Source organism: Lampris incognitus, chromosome 9, assembly GCF_029633865.1.
Source record: "Lampris incognitus isolate fLamInc1 chromosome 9, fLamInc1.hap2, whole genome shotgun sequence".
Lineage (NCBI taxonomy): Eukaryota > Metazoa > Chordata > Actinopteri > Lampriformes > Lampridae > Lampris > Lampris incognitus.
In genome coordinates this window covers 55,574,388-55,594,824 of record NC_079219.1, presented here as the reverse complement: position 1 = coordinate 55,594,824, position 20,437 = coordinate 55,574,388, and the positions used below count along the sequence as shown (strand labels likewise).

Genomic DNA, 20,437 nt, shown 5'->3' with positions numbered 1-20,437 from the left:
CGTCTCCCCCAGCGACTGCTGGGATCTTCATCGGCAAATCCGGCGCTTGACCGAGGCCCTTTGACCTCGTAGCGGAAGTGACGTGGACAGCAACGAAATCTGAGCACAGGCGGTCAAGCAGGACGCATTTTGGAGACGCGTGATAGACGGGTGTAAACGGCGACGTGCCTCGCTCCGCACCGCACACCCGCGGTCAAACTCCAGAACAGCTTCCAGAGGCTTCGAGTAGCTTATAATATAACGAGGCTATGAGAATCCCGCCAACACCCACGTGGCTGCAGGAGTCAACACCTGTCAGGCTCCTCTAAGAAATCTCGTGTATAAATGTATTTGCTGGCTCAACGACTCCGATAATGATAATACATAATAATAACGTAACCGGTTATTTACTTGCCCGGTGCGGGATTCGATACGAGGTGTCCTGCACCACAAGGCGACATCACTAACCGCTCGGCTAAAGGGTCAGACCCGTTACCTAGGGGACTAACGTGTCTTATTAGTAGTTTACAGTCGTCACCCTCTCCCGGAAGCGCGCCCTCGCGCTTTGTTATTCCCGCGCTCCGAAGAGACTTCTGACGATCCGCACACTTCCGGGTCCCACCGCTGCCACCAATGTAACCGGTTACTTTGTTACCCGGTGCGGGATTCGATACGGGTGTACTGCACCACAAGGCGACGTCACTGACCGCTCGGCTAAAGGGTCAGACCCGTTAGCTAGGGGGCTAACGTGTCTTATTAATAGTTTACATAAATAATAATAATAATAATAAAATGATCACGAGTTTAACTAACGCAAGATTCGGCGCCACGCGCTACCGGTCCCGGTAGTGGGGCCACTGGAACAGCCGCCTTCTTACCAGACGCTGATTCGTCCCGTTTATGTGACTTTATTGTGTTTGCCGTGTGTGTCGTCTGGGCCTTTGTGTGTTACGGACCCCGGGTCTGCAATAAAGTTCTGAACTGAACTGAACTCGCTGCCCACTTGTGATCCGATCGCCCACAACGCATTTTGAAACCGAGTGTAAACAGGGTGCGTGTTGAATATGAAACCACCAGCTGGCACCGCGCGCGTGTGCGCGTGTGCGTGCGTGAGAGAGAGCGAGGGAGCGAGAGGGCGAGCGAGCTTGTTCTCCGTGTTATACATAGCGTTTGGATCCTGTTCATTAATTCATCCTGTTGCTATGGCTCTGCTTTCCCAACGGCCTCGTGTTCGTGGCAAACCCAGTCACTACTGCCACATCACACACGCACGCACACGCACGCACACGCACACACAGGCCTACCCTCCGCGGCCCAAAGCACGGCGGCATAACACGGCAGCGAGCCAAAATAATTCAACGCGACAATTAAATATGGAAGAGCCGCGGCGCGGCGGCGGCGCGCCGGTGTGCGGGAGCCAAACGGGCCCCGTCAGCATGTGACACCGCAGCCCCGAACTCCTCCCGAATCAACTGACTGCGAGACCGCGGGGCCAGGACGAGGCGACGTCTTAATAACTTGTTTATAAATAGTGGCGGACTGCACACGCGCCGCATAGCTGCGCCATGTGTATGGAACGGAATATGCCTGCGCGCGGCGCTGCGCATGCCAGGTGATATTACCTTGCAGGGGATACAGCAACGGTTATATTAGCGTGTACATCAACAGGCGTCTGAGGATGAGTCAGGCGTGTCATTTCGTGAGCATACGAGATCACGAGAGCCAGAATGGCCCTAGTGGCATTTAACTCGACTTTTCTTTTTTAAGATCGACACGTTTTGGATGGACGACCGGTGTTGTGACGATTTGTGCTGCCTTGTCGGAAAATGCCACCGTAGCCGCAAATCAATAGCAGTCTAACCCCAACCCTAATCCATAGCAGACTAACCCTAATCAATAGTAGACTAACCCTAATCGATAGCAGTCGAACACCAAGCCTAATCAATAGCAGTCTAACCCTAATCAATAGCAGACCAATCCTAATCAATAACAGTCTAACCCTAATCAATAGCAGTCTAACCCTAATCGATAGCAGACTAATCCCAATCAATAACAGTCTAACCCTAATCGATAGCAGACTAATCATAAGTCTAACTCTAATCGATGAGTGAGACCCTAATCGATAGCAGTCTAACCCTAATCGATAGCAGACTAATCAAAAGTCTAACCCTAATCGATGACAGTGTGACCCTAATCGATAGCAGTCTAACCCTAACCTCGTCTAACCATGCGCAGAAGCGCTAGGTAGCACATATGGACAGCTAACACATATGGACAAGTAACACATATGGACAGGTAACACATATGGACAGGTAACACATATGGACAGGTAACACATATGGACAGGTAACATATATGGACAAGTAACACATATGGACAAGTAACACATATGAACAAGTAACAAATATGGACAAGTAACACATATGGACAGGTAACACATATGAACAAGTAACACACATGGACAGGTAGCACATATGGACAGGTAGCACATATGAACAAGTAACACATATGGACAAGTAACACATATGGACAGGTAGCACATATGGACAGGTAACACATATGAACAAGTAACACATACGGACAGGTAACACATATGGACAGGTAACACATATGAACAAGTAACACATATGGACAGGTAACACATATGGACAGGTAACACATATGGACAGGTAGCACATATGGACAGGTAACACATATGAACAAGTAACACATACGGACAGGTAACACATATGGACAGGTAGCACATATGGACAAGTAACACATATGGACAGGTAGCACATATGGACAGGTAGCACATATGGACAGGTAGCACATATGGACAGGTAGCACATATGGACAGGGAAAGAAAGAAAAATCCAGCAGCAGGTTTGGGAAACACTGCTCGCCACCGCTTTCCCCCCTCCGGGGACGCGTCTGACGTGGATGAAGTGTTCGGCAGAGTGATTTACTCCCCCGGCACAGGAGGCGGGGGACAGACTCGCAGGCCTTTCCACACAGGTCTGATCTGAGAGTCAAATCTCCCCAGACAGCCGATAACCCTGCAACGGCTGTGTGCGCAAGGAAGAGAAAGTGCGATTCCGTGATAACATGTTTGCCACAGGAAGAAAAGACGGCAGTGGGAGACAGGAGGACGCGAGAGAGAGAGAGAGAGAGAGAGACGAGAGAGTTCAGCCTTCTCTCTCTCTCTCTCTCTCTCTCTCTCTCTCTCTCTCTCGCTAGAAACCATATCCTGTGGAGAAACCACCGCCTTCGACAAGGGACGGTCCCACACGTGTGCGCGCAGACAAACACACGCGCACGCTTTACACACACAAACACACACACACACACACACTCATGCAGAATAAAGGAGACCTGCAAATAGGTCATATGTATTTTCTCTCTTGTGTGACACACGCTCGCTTTGTGGTTTTGCATGAAGACAGAAATACGGCTCACACACACTCAGCCAGGACAAGGCAAGACACACTCGCTGCCCAGAGATGTTCCACGGAGCTGATAAGCACCCAACCCGCCCACACAGGGGCCCCGGGGATTCCATCTCACTGTCCAGACCACCGACAGCACATCACACATGGGAGGGGGAATTACAAAAGCCTGTCAGAAGACAAGCTATGCAGAACATTTCCTCCTCGATGGAGTCTGTCTGTCTGTGTGTGTGTGTTTGTGTGTGTGTGTGTGTGTGTGTGTGTCTGTGCGCGCTATAACAGATGACACGGTTGGTAAAGCGTGGAATCAAAAGACGGGCAGAATCGATTCAGCTCTCCGACCAAGAGACTCATCCTACGGAGACGTCCTGAGAAAACACGGCACCAGCGGCGATATGGTCAGGTGGGCCTGCTCGGAACATGGACGTGTAGACTTGCACCGATGAGCCGAAACACCGGGACCACCTGCCCGGTGTGCCGCTGGCCCTCCGCGTGACGCCAAAACAGCGCCGACCCGCCGAGGCATGGGCTCTACAAGACCCGTGAAGGTGTCCTGCGGTATCTGGCACCAAAACATCAGCTGCAGATCCTTCAAGTCCTCTGAGTGGTGACGTGGACTCGCCGGTCCAGCACATCCCACAGACGCTCAATCAGACGAGATCTGGAGAATTTGGAGACCTCCTCCGCGTGTCGCCAAAACAGCGCCGACCCGCCGAGGCATGGGCTCTGCAAGACCCGTGAAGGTGTCCTGTGGCACCTGGCACCAAAACATCAGCTGCAGATCCTTCAAGTCCTGTGAGTGGTGAGGTGGACTCGCCGGTCCAGCACATCCCACAGACGCTCAATCAGACGAGATCTGGAGAATTTGGAGACCTCCTCCGCGTGTCGCCAAAACAGCGCCGACCCGCCGAGGCATGGGCTCTGCAAGACCCGTGAAGGTGTCCTGCGGCATCTGGCACCAAAACATCAGCTGCAGATCCTTCAAGCCCTGTGAGTGGCGAGGTGGACTCGCCGGTCCAGCACATCCCACAGACGCTCAATCAGACGAGATCTGGAGAATTTGGAGACCTCCTCCGCGTGTCGCCAAAACAGCGCCGACCCGCCGAGGCATGGGCTCTGCAAGACCCGTGAAGGTGTCCTGCGGTATCTGGCACCAAAACATCAGCTGCAGATCCTTCAAGTCCTCTGAGTGGTGACGTGGACTCGCCGGTCCAGCACATCCCACAGACGCTCAATCAGACAGGTCTGGAGAATTTGGAGGCCGGGGCAGCACCTTGAACACTCCTTCATGTTCCTCAAAACATTCCCGAACAATGCGTGCAGCGTGGCAGGCCTCATTATCCTGCTGAAAGAGGCCACTGCCATCAGGGAAGGGGTGTACCTGGTCTGCAGGTACACCCCTGACGTCCGCATGAATGGCCGGACCCGGGGTTTCCCAAGCAGAACGTTGTCCAGAGCATCACACTCCCTCCGCCAGCTTGTTGTCTTCCCACAGTGCATCCTGGTGCCATCACTCCCCCTGGTAAACGGCGCACATGTACACGTCCATCCACGTGATCTAAAAGAAAACGGGACTCATCGGACCAGGCGACCTTCTTCCACTGCTCCGTGGTCCAGTTCGGACACTCTCGTGCCCATTGTAGGCACGTAGGTGCTTTCGACGGTGGACAGGAGTCATCGTGGGCACTCTGATCAGTCTGCGGCTATACAGCCTCACACACAGCAGGGTGTGATGCACTGCGTGATGCGACACATTCCTCCCGTAACCATCATTAAATGTCCTGTGGCTCGTGCCGCAGTAGACCTTCTGTCGGTTCAGCCCAGACGGGACAGCCTTCGTTGCCCTCGTGCAGCGATGAGCCTTGGGTGCCCAACACCCCGTCGCTGGTTTGTGCCTCCTCGGACCACTGTCGGTAGGTACTTACCCACAAGCCTTGCTGTTTCAGAGATGTTATTTGGTTCACCTATGAGTGGTGGTCGTCATCATCATCGTCGTCATCTTCAATGTTTTGGCTCATCAGTGTACGAACAACTGAAGGCGCCTCTGTGTGATGTAAAAATTGGATAAATTAACACTTGGAGAGACCACTCAGCATGCCGGCTTTTGCTAATAAACAGCGGACAAATACAAAGCGTGAGTGTCAAGTCATCGTTTTTACACCACCGGCAAACAATGGCAAGGGACAAAAAGCAGGCGGGTACATTCTGAATTTATTGGTTTTCAGTTTTACCCATATAAGTGATTTAATAGCAGGACTGAAGTAAATTTAGCTCACAGCACGTGCCCGTGCAACACTAATTGTATGTGTAAATATATACATACGGCCCTTTCAGTCATCTGACCAGGGGTCAGCGAGTCATCACTCAGCCCGTGTAGCCGCTCATAGGCCCAGTATTCTGCTAATGCTCAGTGGTTGGTAGCATGCCTTGCTCTTTTGAGAGGCGATAGCTTGTTCACTGTAAAATAATCTGTCTGTACCCTGCCAGAGAACATGGCAGCAGTCATATGTATCTGGGTCATTCAGGTCAGAGAGACACAAGTTGGGAGACAGAGAGAAAAACAGAGAGAGAGACAGAGAGAGAGAGAGAGAGAGAGAGAGAGAGAGAGAGAGAGAGAGAGAGAGAGAGAGAGAGAGAGAGAGAGAGAGAGAGAGAGAGAGAGAGAGAGAGAGAGAGAGAGAGAGGGAGAGAGAGAGAGGGAGAGAGAGAGAGAGCAAAGGGGAGACGAGAGAGGGAGAGCGAGAGACAGAGCGCAAAGGGGAGAGACGAGAGAGAGGGAGAGAGAGAGCAAAGGGGAGAGACGAGAGAGAGGGAGAGAGCAAAGGAGAGATGAGAGACAGAGTGGGAGAGATAGAGCAAAGGGGAGAGACACGAGAGAGAGTGGGGGAGAGAAAGAGAGAGCAAAGGGGAGAGACACGAGAGAGAGAGGGAGGGAGAGAGAGCAAAGGGGAGAGACACGAGAGAGAGAGGGAGGGAGAGAGAGCAAAGGGGAGAGACACGAGAGAGAGAGAGAGAGGGAGGGAGAGAGAGCAAAGGGGAGAGATGAGCGAGAGAGAGACGAGAGAGCAAAGGGGAGAGACGAGAGAGAGGGAAAGAGCAAAGGGGAGCGATGAAAGAGAGAGAGAGAGAGAGAGAGAGAGAGAGAGAGAGAGAGAGAGAGAGAGAGGGAGAGAGAGAGAGAGAGAGAGAGAGGGAGAGAGAGAGAGAGGGATACTCGTGTACTTCTATATTTGTGAGGACGTATGTGAAGTAACGGTGTTTTGGCCGGTCCTGGCTTCCTCCGGGGTCTATTTCAGGGTTCGAGTTAGGGTTATATAAAGGGTTAAGGACTGGGGAATGAACGCATTCAATGAGCCGTCCTCACAGCGACAGAAGTGCATGTGTGTGTGTGTGTGTGTGTGTGTGTGTGTGCAAGTGACTGATGGCGTGCACAAGGCTTCCTGGACTCGGGTCCTCCGACAGACAGAAATAACAGTCCAGAGTCTGGTCCAAGGCTGAGTCTGCATCACTACCACTCGCCCTCTGCTCTCCCCCTTTAATCTTGCAGGTTGCACACACTCATCTCGTGGGTTACAAACACCTCCACCGACCCCGTACTTTCACTCCCTCCAGACGCGCGCACACACACACACACACACACACACACACACACACACACACACACACACACACACACACACACACAGGCATATCCGTCTGTTGTTTTTATCTTATTCTGGTTTTGTGGTCCGATAGAAAGTTGTCATCGCTTTGAAGGCAGAATGAAATGACTGACGGGATAGAAAGCTTGACAAAGCCGGAGACGGTGACGTTTCTAACTGTAAAGTAAGTGTCTAAAATACGGTGTGGCCATAATGAGCCATAAACACGACCAGACCGTGCCGGGACACGACCTCTAGCCATGTAAAAGGTGGTTATAGAATTCCCCGATTGATTTCGTTTGAATGAGTTCTGCCACGTCGCAAGTCGGCAGCTTACGTTGCGCATTTCAAGACGCGTTCATGGTGAAACTTTGTGGTGTCGTCAAAGCTCGTTTAACCGCGTCTGCTCACACCGACACATTTTCGCATGAAATCCGGCAAAGTAACCCGAAACAGCTGCCATCAGAGACTTCAACCTAGCGTAGCGAAGGGGATTTAGCATCATTCTGTGACGCTCAAAAGTAGGACAACATCATAAAGGGCCCACTTCACGCAGCCAGTATCGCCGCTTCATAAACTTTGCGAGGTGATTTCTGTTGGGGGGGGGGTGGGGGTCGTCCTCTGTGTGGGTTTCCTCCGGGTGCTCCGGTTTCCTCCCACAGCCCAAAGACATGTAGGTCAGGTGAATCGGCCGTACTAAATTGCCCTAGGTATGAATGTGTGGGCCCTGTGTGATGGCCTGGCGGCCTGTCCAGGGTGTTTCCCCGCCTGCCGCCCAATGACTGCTGGGATAGGCTCCAGCATCCCCGCGACCCCGAGAGCAGGATAAGCGGTTTGGATAATGGATGGATGGACGGATTTCTGTTGGGACGGCCACACGCAACCGGTTTGACTCTGACCCGTCAGTTACAGGTGTTGAGCAAGCGGTTCTCATTGTACTTAAAATGGCGATCGGAGTTTGATCTAGAACATTTTCCATAAGATTTGGTCAAACTCTTTCTACTTCCTGACAGCTATCAAGTCGATGCACTGAGAGAAAAAAAACAAAAAAACAACAAAAACAAGACCCGGTCTCTGCAGCTGCCCTCTTAAGAGGTGAGGGGGCAGGTTCTTGCAGGGATGGACAAGATAGTCCAGAGAGGACTGGAGTGGGTGAAGGTCCTTGTTCCAACCAAGCAGTTACATGCCTGATTTTATTAGTCAACCGATAGTCTTTGCTAAGGACCTAGATTTGTAGACTCGGGAACAAAGACCTGCACCCACACCGGCCCTTTCTGGACCATCTTGTCCATCCCTGCGCGGGAGGTTTTCAAAAAGATAGCTAGCTCTTGCTAACTTGCTAACAGGACTGCTTACTGCCACTTTAACGGAAGGCTATGGAAGGATGCTGCTGCATAGAAATCTAAATCGACCCCCCCCCCCAACAACATACAAACTCTTCTACCAAGCAACCAGAGATTATTGTTTAGCATAATGTAAGGCTAAAGCTCAAGTGCCAGGGAAATAGAGAATGGTAGTTCAATTTACACCTGTTACCCGACAGTGTTTAAAACCTTAACTTGGGTCGACTGTGGTGGGGCACATTAGGACGACTGTGGGTATTCATGAGGCAACGGGCACTTGCAAAACATGGTTAGCTGCCGGGATCTTAGCATAGCACTAGGCCATTCCACCGCCGCAGAGCTCAAGAGGGGCAGTGGTATCGTACCAGTACATGCAGGATAACTCTCTTTCAGCTGAGACGCTCAAAAGCAGGGCTTATCTATTTTTATTTTAGAGGGTTGGTCAACTCACCTGACTATAACGCCACCAAACGGTTAAGTACATGAATCATAGCATAGAGCTTGGCTGACCTACCTTCCACCGATATCCCTACGTGCCGTTGCTACCGTATTGGCGGCCATCCCCGTTGCTACCTTTAATATCTGGATGACGATGATGCCGAACAGTACGCCTTGGCTCCTCACCCAATTTCGAGCCAGCAAAACAAGCACTTCGTTATGAGAAGCGTAAACGTACGTGTCACCGAGGACAAATCAACTTGAAGCTATCTGTGTCAACACCGGCCGCTCTGCCGCGCAGAGGGAACACGTCCTTGTGGGGACGTGTTCGGCCCGAGTGTTTATATGACGTGGGACGGGTTTTATCGGTCAACACATAGGCAACTAAAACATGCCGCGTCACCGTTTCTGATTCGTCAGCTTGCTTTCCTGTTTCTGTCGGTTGACCAGAAACACGATTCAGATGAGTTAACTAGCTCTGTTGAACCCGCGCTAACGCGTCTGTTTTTCAGCGTCAACGTTGAGCGTCTAATTACGATAACATGCAAGTGCGTAGGGCAGATCCTCAGCTGGAGGTGAGCAGCCAATACAAGAGTTACTCCCAATTACAAACTTAAAGGGACATTTAACTGCATGTCCAGCACGCGCCGGTGGTCTGTCTGGTGCCCGTCCACTGACGCGAATGGATGACAGACAAAAGCCAGTTTGCCATCGCGCACTATCGGGATACAGACGACATCGGCGAGTATTGTGTGCAGTATAGAGGTGCCACCGCTATGGTTAATACATTGAGGTAAGGTTGAAAATGAACAACACTTCCCGTTACGACAACGATCCCGTATCATTCAAAGTCACACAACGCTCGTGTTTTGCATCTGTGACGCCGTGCGTTCTTGTTGAATGAGTCCGTTAGCCTGCGATAGGCGACAGAGGAAAAAAAACCGTGATGTTTTCACAGTAAAACAAACAGCGGGGGGTTAGTGTCAGTGGGATTAGATGAGTGGCTGGCGGCAGAGTACAACGCGGTACTGTGTATTTAACTGACAGCCCATCCTGAACGATGAGGACGCGGTCGTTTATACACAAACGAAAACCCTAAGATAAGACTGAGTCAGTCGCTGTTGCACTCAAACAACCCCCCACCGCCCCCCCCCCCCTCCACCCAACATGTCATCAGCAGCGGGGGCAGCTCCACGTCAGGCCTGGTGGTACCCCGTGTGATCGTACTGGCATGCAGGCCAACTGGGCTGTGATGTCACAGGCATGTGCCTGACTTACCCCCCCTGCCACCTCACACCACCCCTTTGCAAAGCGGATCAGACCGGACCTCAGTGAGACTAATTTAGAGGGGGGTGGGGGGCATAGCTACGCCAAGTGGCTCAGGTGTCAGCCTTTTGCTTTCTAATATTAAAGACACTTGGCGAGGTGTGTGTGTGTGTGTGTGTGTGTGTGTGTGTGTGTGTGTGTGTGTGTGTCCAAGTGGGCAAAAGTGGTGAGTGTTTATGCGTAATGTATTTTTAGGGAGCAGTATTTTCCACTCCTTGTGCAGAGGCGCAGGGTGGGGTGGGGGTAAGGATGGAGGGGAGTGGTGAAGCCGGGGTGGGGGGGGGGGCTGGTGGTACATTGTGTCTAGAAATCACCTGCCTCTTGCATAATTTTTACCAATTATCAGGTTATGTACTCCATATTTCCTCTATTAATCACCTAATTGGGCTTAACAACGTCCCGAGGCTACGCCCACATTATTCTGTAATGTAATTTCAGCTCTTACATGATTTATTCAAACCTGCCAAATTAGATTGTTGGGGTGTTGTTTGTTTTTCTCAAACAGGGCAACGTTAGCGATCGTGAGTAATATCATTACAAATGAAAACTCTAAAAAAAAAACAATGAAAAGGAATCCCAGTGTGCTTTGCTCTCAAAAACTCCTACTTGTTACAGGTTAGGGCTTAGTAAGGAGGGTGAGCGTGGGAGAAGCCATGGGGGGGTAGGGTGTTCCCGTCTCTCTCTCTCTCTGATGTGATGTCATACAGGCACATGAAGAACATGCCTCTGAGTAGTGGGTATCCCTGTCACGTACCCCACGCCACTTAAATCTACTCTCTCCCTCTCTCGCTTTAATAAAGTGACAGTTGGCGTCCGGGTAGCATAGCGGTCGGTCTATTCCGTCGCCTACCAACGTGGGGATCGCCGGTTCGAATCCCCGTGTTGCCTCCGGCTTGGTCGAGCATCCCTACAGACACAATTGGCCGTGTCTGCGGGCGGGAAGCCGGATGTGGGTATGTGTCCTGGTCGCTGCACTAGCGCCTCCTCCGGTCGATCGGGGCGCCTGTTCAGGGGGGAGGGGGGAACTGGGGGGGGGGGGGGAAATAGCGTGATCCCCCCTGGCGAAACTCCTCAGTCAGGCGAAAAGAAGCGGCTGGTGACTCCACATGTATCGGAGGAGGCAAGTGGTGGGTCTGCAGCCCCCCCCCCCCCGGATCGGCAGAGGTGGTGGACCAGTGACCGGGACGGCTCGGGGGGGGGGGGGGGCAGGGTGATTGGCCAAGTACAATTGGGGAGAAAAAGGGAGAGGGAAAAATGACAGTTGACAGATCCGCTGCCTTTAGTGACTGGTGATACCAAATGATCACCTCTGGTTAGCTTTGAGTTTCCTGAGCGGCCCTGCATGGCCTGCCGTTTGACGGACAGTTCTCAGGACTACGAGTCGTTTGATGACAGCTCAGATAATGGTCCGCCTCGCTCTCTCTCTCTCTCCCATACCGCTGGGATAACCGTCAACCACATGACACAGTACCCGACGCTTACAACATGAACAATCCGTATGGCGGCGCTCGCCGAAGCATCACACCCTGTTTTTAACCGGATTCCGCTTACTGACGCGGGAGTTTGTGAATAATTTACAGTAACCGAACTCATCGGTGGTTCCTATCGTTCAGCCAGATGCCATGTTAAGTGGTTTACAACCCAAGTATGTAGCATTTCCTCTCAAATCAGCCCCACTGGATGACGAACTGAACTGTGGTCACAACAGAACTGGGTGAGTCTAAGAAACCACGGCTCAGCAAGTAACGCAATCCTCTATTACTGTGTCAGTGACCCACGCGTCTCTTTTTACCTGAGGTTCAGCTCGTGATGTCATTCTGACCTACACGGCTTCCAATAAAACTCTGCGGTTTGATTACAGGCGTCTTTAAAACATGACGCGTGAACCATGCGATGTCGAAGGACCCGGACGCCGAGACCGCACACGAACCCTGCACTGCCGGCCAACACTGGCTGCCCTGGTTTGCATACGACATGTGTTATTATATGCAGAGGTATGTTCATTCTTTCAGAACAGGTCTGTCGGGGCAAGTACATCTTCGAGCCTGATGAGGGCTCTGTGTGTTTGTATGTATGTGTGCATGTGTGTGTCTGCGCATATTCCATTTAGTTTGCACACTTAGCTGCACCTGCGAGCAAGTCGGAGCAAACAGTACTCAGTCTTGGTATGGTATGTATAGGGTACGTAGGGTCACGTCACATATTGGTCCGGGCTCGGAACCTGACTGGTGCCGAATTGATTTAATGGTATATTTGCACAGTTTAAAGAGGCCTGTGCCCCCAACCCCCCCCCCCCCGCCCACACACATACACACAACACACAAAAATAATTCCGCTGTGGCGAAATAACAGCCACATACCACTCGGATAATCAGCGTGGTTGCGTGTTAGTTAAGTCACGTCAATTTCAGTTGTGTAGCCCAAAGTCATAAATGACAAATTTGCCTCAACGGGCTTTACAGCACCCTGTCTTTAGACCCTCACAGACACACAAACACACAGATGCTGTCTGTGTCTACCTGTATGCATGTACATATATTGTGCATGTGTGTGGTATTTACATACATTTTTGCATGTGTCTCTTCTTTGTGTGTGTGTGTATGTATGTATGTATGTATATATGTGTGTGTGTGTGTGTGAGAAAGCCCTAGGCAGTAGAGTGGATAATAACATAATAGCAGGTCAGGCCCCAAGTCAAAATTCTTCTGCAGCCGTTGGGGCTGGGGTTCAGGCTGGGCGTGGGGCTGGGAGGCAGTAGCTGCTCTTGACACACGATCCTCTTACCTTTTGCACACATCAACCATCTCCTTAACCCCTTCCCACCTCCTTCTCTTACGTTTAAAACAGCCTAATTTTCCCTGAAACCCTTTACCTCCATTTGTCCAATTAAAGGTAGAGTACTGAGGCTTACATCCAGACGAAGGTCCGACACACGAGCACTTTGTAGTGGCTCATTTTAATGGTGTCTATCTGGTAGGACTGTCCCATAGGAAAAATGTTATGTCACATAGTGTTTCACATCGCCAGCGTGGAAGCAAAGTATGGAGGAGTAGGGGCGTGCAGGTGGCGTGGGGGTCTAGTCGGCTGGCTGCCAACATGGGGCTCGGCGGTTTGAATCCCCGTGCTACCTCCGGCTTGGTCGGGCGTCCCTACAAACACAATTGGCTGTGTCTGCGGGTGGGAAGCTGGATGTGGGTATGTGTCCTGGTCGCTGCACTAGCGCCTCCTCTGATCGGTCGGGGCGCCTGTTTGGGGGGGAGGGGGAAGTGGGGGTAATAGCGTGATCCTCCCACGCGCTATGTCCCCCTGGCAAAACTCCTCACTGTCAGGTGAAAAGAAGCGGCTGGCGACTCCGCATGTATGGGAGGAGGCATGTGGTAGTCTGCCGCCCTCCCCGGATCGGCAGAGGGGGTGGAGCAGTGACCGGGATGGCTTGGAAGAGTGGGATAGAAAAAAAGGGGGAGTACAAAAAGGGGGGGGGGGGGGAGTACAGAGGAATAAGACAGGTGGTGGCGAATTTGAAGAAGTAGTTTTTGTAGCTAGTGAGCGGATGCACTACATGGCCAAAAGTATGTGAACACGTGAACATCACACTGCTATGTGCTTGTTGAACATCTCAGTCCAAATCGATGAGGCATTTACACGAAGTTGGTCCCCCCTTTGATGCTATAAAAGCCTCCACTCTTCTGGGAAAGCTTTCCACTAGATTTCGTAACATGGCTGCAGGGATTCGCTCCCATTCAACCACAGCAGCATTAGCGAGGTCGGGCACTGAAGTCGGGGAGAAGGCCTGGCTCATAGTCGACGTTCCAGTTCATCCCAAAGGTGCTGGATCGGGGTTGAGGTCAGGGCTCTGTGCAGGCCAGTCAAGTTCTTCGGCGCCAAACTCACCAAACCAAACCACGTCGTTTAGGGATGTCCCGATCCGATCCATGGCATCGTTATAAGGTCGATGACAATTCCCCCACGCACAAAACAAGGTCCATACGGGGGCACCGTCATTGTGAAACAGGAGAGGGGCTTCCCCAAACTGTTGCCACAAAGTTGGAACATACAGTTCTCTAGAAAGCCATTGTGCGCTGTAGCATGAAGAGTTCCCTTCGCTGGAAGTAGGGGGCCTATATATAGCCCAAACCATGAGAAACAGCTACACACCGTTATTCCCCCTCCACCAAACTTTACAGTCGGAACTATGCATTCAGACAGGTAATGTTCTCCTGGCATCCACCAAACCCAGATCGGTCCGTCAGACTGCCAGATGATGTAGTGTGATTCACCACTCCAGAAAAGGTGTTTCCACCTCTCCGGAGTCCAGTGGCGGTGTGCTTTACAACCCTCCACCCGACGCTCGGCATTGATGGTGAGCCCGGGCTTGTGTGCAGCTGCTCGGACATGGAAACCCATTTCATGAAGCTCCTGACGAACAGTTCTTGTGCCGACGTTGCTTCCAGAGGCAGTTTGGGACGTGGTCGTGAATGGTTTTTTTTTTAGCCGCTACGCTTCATCACCCGGCGGTGCCATTCTGTGGTCTTGTGTGTCCTGCCGCTTCACGGCCGAGCTGTTGTTGCTGAGACGGTTCCGCTTCACAATAACAGACTTACGGTTGACCGGGGCGGCTCGAGCAGGGCAGCCCTTTGACCAGCTGACTTCTTCGGTATGACCCACTCTACTGCCAATGATCGTCTATGGAGAATGCATGGCTGTATGTTTGATTGTATGCACATGTTAGCAATGGCTGTGGCTGAAATAGCCAAACCCACTACTTGGAAGGGGTGTCCCCACACTTCTGGCCATGTAGTCAATGACAGGCTCTACCAAAAGATAATACAAACACAAGTTCAGCCGTGTTTATTTGTTTGGCGAAGAGGGAAATGCTGACGAAACCACGCTGGAGACTCCTTCAGGATGGACCTCAGGGATTAGGAGCATTAAAAGCTATTAAGGGCGTCCGGGTAGCGTAGCGGTCTATTCTGTTGCCTACCACCGTGGGGATCGCCGGTTCGAATCCCCGTGTTATCTCCGGCTTGGTCGGGCCGTCCCTACAGACACAACTGCCCGTGTCTGCGGGTGGGAAGCCGGATGCGAGTATGTGTCCTGGTCGCTGCACTAGCGCCTCCTTTAGTCGGTCGGGGTGCCTGTATGGGGGGGGGGGCAATAGCGTGATCCTCCCACGTGCTACGTCCCCCTGGTGAAACTCCTCACTGTCAGGTGAAAAGAAGCGGCTGGTGACTCCACATGTATGGGAGGAGGCATGTGGTAGTCTGCAGCCCTCCCTGGATCAGCAGAGGGGGTGGAGAAGGGACCGGGACGGCTCGGAAGAGTGGGGTAATTGGCCGGGTACAATTGGGAAGAAAAGGGGGGGGGGGGGGCAAATTCCAAAAAAACAAAAACAAAAAGCCCTTACCGTGTAACATCATGGGTGTCCAAAGTTCAACAAATATAAAGATCTTGGAGATCGTAACATTACATTAAAATTATTCTTTATCACTGAAATATGTTTATCCCTTCTTTCTTCAAAAACTCATTTGTAAGCAAAACCAATAAATAAATGCATAACTGATGCATATGATGCAGCAAATGTGGTTTGCCAAAAGTGAAAAGTAGGCAGAGAAAAAATCAGCGACGAAATATGATAATAAAAACCCATATATACCAACATCGATCATAACATCCCAAAGCGTTGAGGATCGTACGCCATGTTACCTCGAACATGAGTCACTCGGCATCCTACCAGGTCAACCGCTCTGGTTTACGTCCTTCCATCTTCTCCTTCTTCCTCTGCACCTCCGCCCGTCCGGTCAGCCGTGCCCACGCCGGCGCTCACTAGTTGCTGCCATGAATAAATGGATGAAGGAGGAAAAAAAGAGAAACAAAAACAGGTTTAACAAACCAGAGAAAACGACTACTCGGGGAGAAAAGTGCCGACTTGCAGATTTCTCTCGTGGAGATTTGTCACGGTGAATGATTGATGAGAGGAGACAGAGGGTAAACACGGGTAAACATGACAGCGTGTGTGTGTATGTGTGTGTGTGTGTGTGTGTGTGCCTGCATGCATGTGTGTGTCCACAGGAACAATCAAGTCCCTGCCACGAGCAGCGGACTTCCCTCCTCCGTCGGTATGTATTATTAAGATGGCGGAAGGCACGGGGAGAACACAGGAACTTGCGCGTTTAGCAGGCAAACACTTATTTTTTCATGATTACGTTTTATATTGATGAGCCTGCGGGTGCGTCTGTGATTTGTAGCCGGACAGAAATAACTTTTGTTTTGACTCCGAAGGAACTAAACAACGCGCCGCTCCCTGTGCTTTCATTTTTAATCGTGTTCACTTTAACGAGCTTGTATATCTGGGCAGTTTAAAACTCCGAGCTCGAAGTTGAGCACAAAACTGAGAGATTGTGCACAAAAACACCCAAGTATGCATACAAACACACTCACAGGTACACATACTCACACACACACAGACCTATATGTCTACATAAAGACACACACACCATGCTGAAAAAGAGTTGTCTTGTCACCACATATTGTGTATGTGTGTGTTTGCACGTGTGTGTGCATATATAGTGTGTGTGTGTGAGTGCATGTGTGTGCGCGTGTGTGCGTGTGTGTGCATGTGGCTGTGCAGAGTTGCAGATACAGAGTCGGGGTAGGATGTCACTTCTCATATCATCACACGGCCACTGGAGGTCTATTATTCATGAGATCAATGTTGCGATTCAACCAGGCCTAATACAGGACAACTCGTCCCCCTCAGGCCTTCCACCCCCTCCCCCTTTATTTATCCACCCCCCCACCATCACTCCATCCTTCCACCCCTCCATCCTTCCTCTGCAAATATTTCTCAAAAGCCCATCTGCCTTGTGTTTCCCTTCCTCCCGAGAATAAGAAGAAGACATAAAAACTGACGTGTTGGCCGGAGTGAGAGACGGCGCGGACTCGAGGGAGGCGGAAATATCAGATATATGAAGACGTGAAGGAGGGGAGGAGGACGGGGAGGAGGACACCAGCGTTGACCCGACGCCGTACTTAAAAACTTGAAAAGACGAACTCGGGGCCGAGATACGCAGCAGCTGAGCACACAGCGGCGGCCCGCAGATGTGACGGCACTCGCCGCGACCTGGTACTTCCTGGGACCTGGTACTTCCTGGGACCTGGTACTTCCCTGGACCTGGTACTTCCTGGGACCTGGTACTTCCTGGGACCTGGTACTTCCTGGGACCTGGTACTTCCTGGGACCTGGTCCTTCCTGACCACAGACGCCCAACAGGAGGCGGCAGATTAAAACGACATCACTGCTTTGTTTATCCCGGGCACGGCGGTGCAGATATTCTCTCACTACGTCGCCCGGCTCAAGTCTCAAAATGACTCGTTTTGGAGCTCTAACAAGGAGACGCTGCAGGAGACGGTGCAGGGAGAGAGAGAAAGAGAAGGAAGGAAGAGAGACGGAGGGAAAGAAAGACAGAAAGAGAGAACGTGTCCTGTGAAACAAAGACAGAATGATTCTCACAGTCCGAGTCGAAGAGAGTCAAAGTGCCCCCTCTTCCCAGATCCTCCCACACAAAACTTAAGATGGCTGCACCCGCATTCACTTACCCACACAAACACATGCACCGCCACTCACCCACCCACACACACACACACACACACACATACACACACACACAAACACACACATAGGTTTTTTTATCCCTCCACGTGGAAAACATCTCCAACGTGCCGAACACCGAACCAGCAAAGAGGGCTCATCCACGCCTGCTCCTCAGATGCCGGCACGGCTGCCTCCCACAGCCGTCAGGTGCACATCCATTAACGTGCATGTGCAGCGCCGCACACACCGCCACGCAGACACACACCGCCGCGCAGACACACACCGCCACGCAGACACACACCGCCACGCAGACACACACACCGCCACGCAGACACACACCGCCACGCAGACACACACCGCCACGCAGACACACTGTATCAGGGACGCGGCGTGTTGTGTGATCTAGCGGACACACAGAAGACTTATGTGTGTCGGGCCTAACGCAAAACACACACACACACACACACACACAACATGCTAGCATCCCTGCAGGCTTGCAAATACTTTAGAAGCACACATTTTTTTATACACTGGCATTTTTGCAAGCCCATTTTCTTGTGTTATGTTCTCTTATTCATCGTCCTCTTACACGTCTTCTCCCTTTTATTTCTTTTTTAACGTTCGGCCTTTATTGTTGCTCCGGTGCACTTTATCTACTGGCGTCTGGCCATCTTGGTGACTTTGTAAGTGTCGTTTGGAGAAACGCTCCTTAAGTGAAGTTTATGTTACTGTTGCTACGCGCTCACTGACAGACAGATAAATGTAATATGAATCCCGAATGGTAAGTGGATAGAAGACCAGTTCGCAACATAATATCTGCGAGCAACATAAAGTGTATGTCTCTCTCCCCATCTCTCTCTCTCTCTCTGTTTTGAGTGTGTGTTTGAGTTGGACTCCACTATTCCTGTGTGGCCTCCATGTCTGTGTCGTCGTATTTTACAGTCGTCCCTGCGTTTTCTCAGGATCGGCGCCCCGCAGAGGCCCTCCCGACCGACGGCAGTTACTCGGAACTGCGACCTCACGGCCACTCGGAAGACGCGCGGACGTAAAAGCCGGCGGTACGAACGTGATGACGTCCCGGCCCGCTGCTCCTACGCCGGTCCGGGCTGCGGCGGACATGCCTCTGCGTGTAATGTCGGGGCCCGTGATGTCAGCTCGTGGGCTGCAGCCACTGCGGCGGAGCAGGGGACGAGGGTTCTGTCTCCACGGAGCGACAGCAGCTGGAATGGCCTCCCGAGGGATCGCTGGGAAAACGGCCGCAACCTTACCCCAAAGACCCCACAGTGAGGGGAGGATGAGAAAGGGAGAGAGAGACGGCTAGAGAGAGAGCTGGGGAGTGAAGAGACATGGAGAGAGAGAGAGAGAGAGAAAGGGGGAGGGATAGGGGCTGTCCCTCACCACCAGTGGGTGTATTCTGATTTCCCCCCCCCCCTCACTCTCTCTCTCTGCGTCCTGCGTTTGTTGTGAAAATGTCGTAGACATCTGTTCAGTCGGTGTGTGTGTCTGCGTGTGTGTTGTATTGCGCAGAGGAAACAGTGGTGACGTTTTTACACCACCCACCACTACAAAGATACTACGATGGAAAGCCCGAGCTACCGAGGAACTGAAGCTATACTATACCACCGTCACACGCACACAGACACACACATAATGCAATCACTCACTCACTCACTCTCACACACAAACACACACAAACAGTTGTGCTATGACTGGACTGGCTGGCCTATTCCTGCTGAGTCAGAACACAGATGTCAGTGTGTGTGTCTGTGTGTGAGAGAGAGAGTGAGAGTGCGTTGTGTGTCTGCATGTATAAGTTTATGTGTGTTAAGAGTGTGTGTATGCATTTCTGCATGTGTGTGTGTGTGTTTGGGGACAGTGAGAGATGATGGCAAAGCAAAGGGGCATGTACACACACACACACACACTCACTCACACACACACACACACACATGTTATCCTCCTGGTACGCGCGAGGATAAACATTGATTTCCTTGACTGACGTTAACACCCTGTTGAGTAAACAACACACCTCAACACACAACGGCACGGCGATATACGACAATCACACACACACTTTCACGCCTAAGCGCCCTGTCTGCGTCTGCAACGGTCTGCTCGCCGACGACAGGCCCAACAAACAGAGCCGGCTCAGGGATCAGAGCGGTCCCAATACAGAGGCCCCTGTGTAAGGAGCAGGGAGCGCGGCTAGTGACAAAACACGGCGGCGGCGGATGCCTGTATTATGGTTTAGCGCCTCGGGTCGTCAACACGGCTGACTGCCGTACCCGCAGGGAAAGCAACACAGCGGCACAGGTCACTCTGTCACCCTCCTCCTCCTCCTCCTCCTCCTCCATCATTTGTTCTTGCTGTTACACTCTCAAGTCAGTTCAGCTCAATTTAATTGAATTCACCTTTATACAACGATCTGCTCTCGATACCTTCCATCCATCCATTAGCTGAATCGCTCATCCTGCTCTCTGGGTCGCGGGGGGATGCTGCAGCCTAGCCCGGCAGTCATTGGGCCGCAGGCGGGGGACACACCCTGGACAGGCCGCTGGACCACCACGGGGCCTTCTTGGTGCCTAATGAATCAAATCCAGTGAGGTACAGTTTAGATCCAGCAGACATCGGGCAGAAAATTCACACATATGAGCAAGTACGAGTCCCCGATTTAACTAACCTGTACTATTT

At 51.7% G+C, this 20,437-nt stretch overlaps 1 protein-coding gene across 1 annotated transcript in view; it reads right to left on the bottom strand.

Annotated features, from left to right (window-relative positions):
* Positions 1-20,212, bottom strand: part of alg2 (ALG2 alpha-1,3/1,6-mannosyltransferase) — a 39,067-nt gene extending 18,855 nt beyond the window's left edge. The window contains exons 1-2 of the mRNA XM_056285991.1: positions 20,158-20,212; positions 15,859-15,985 (exon numbers count right to left, since the gene is read on the bottom strand). Of these exons, the coding sequence (XP_056141966.1) occupies positions 15,859-15,881 (23 nt within the window). The 5' untranslated portion in view covers positions 15,882-15,985; positions 20,158-20,212. The remainder of the gene's footprint in view (positions 1-15,858; positions 15,986-20,157) is intronic.
* Positions 20,213-20,437: the final 225 nt, after the last annotated feature.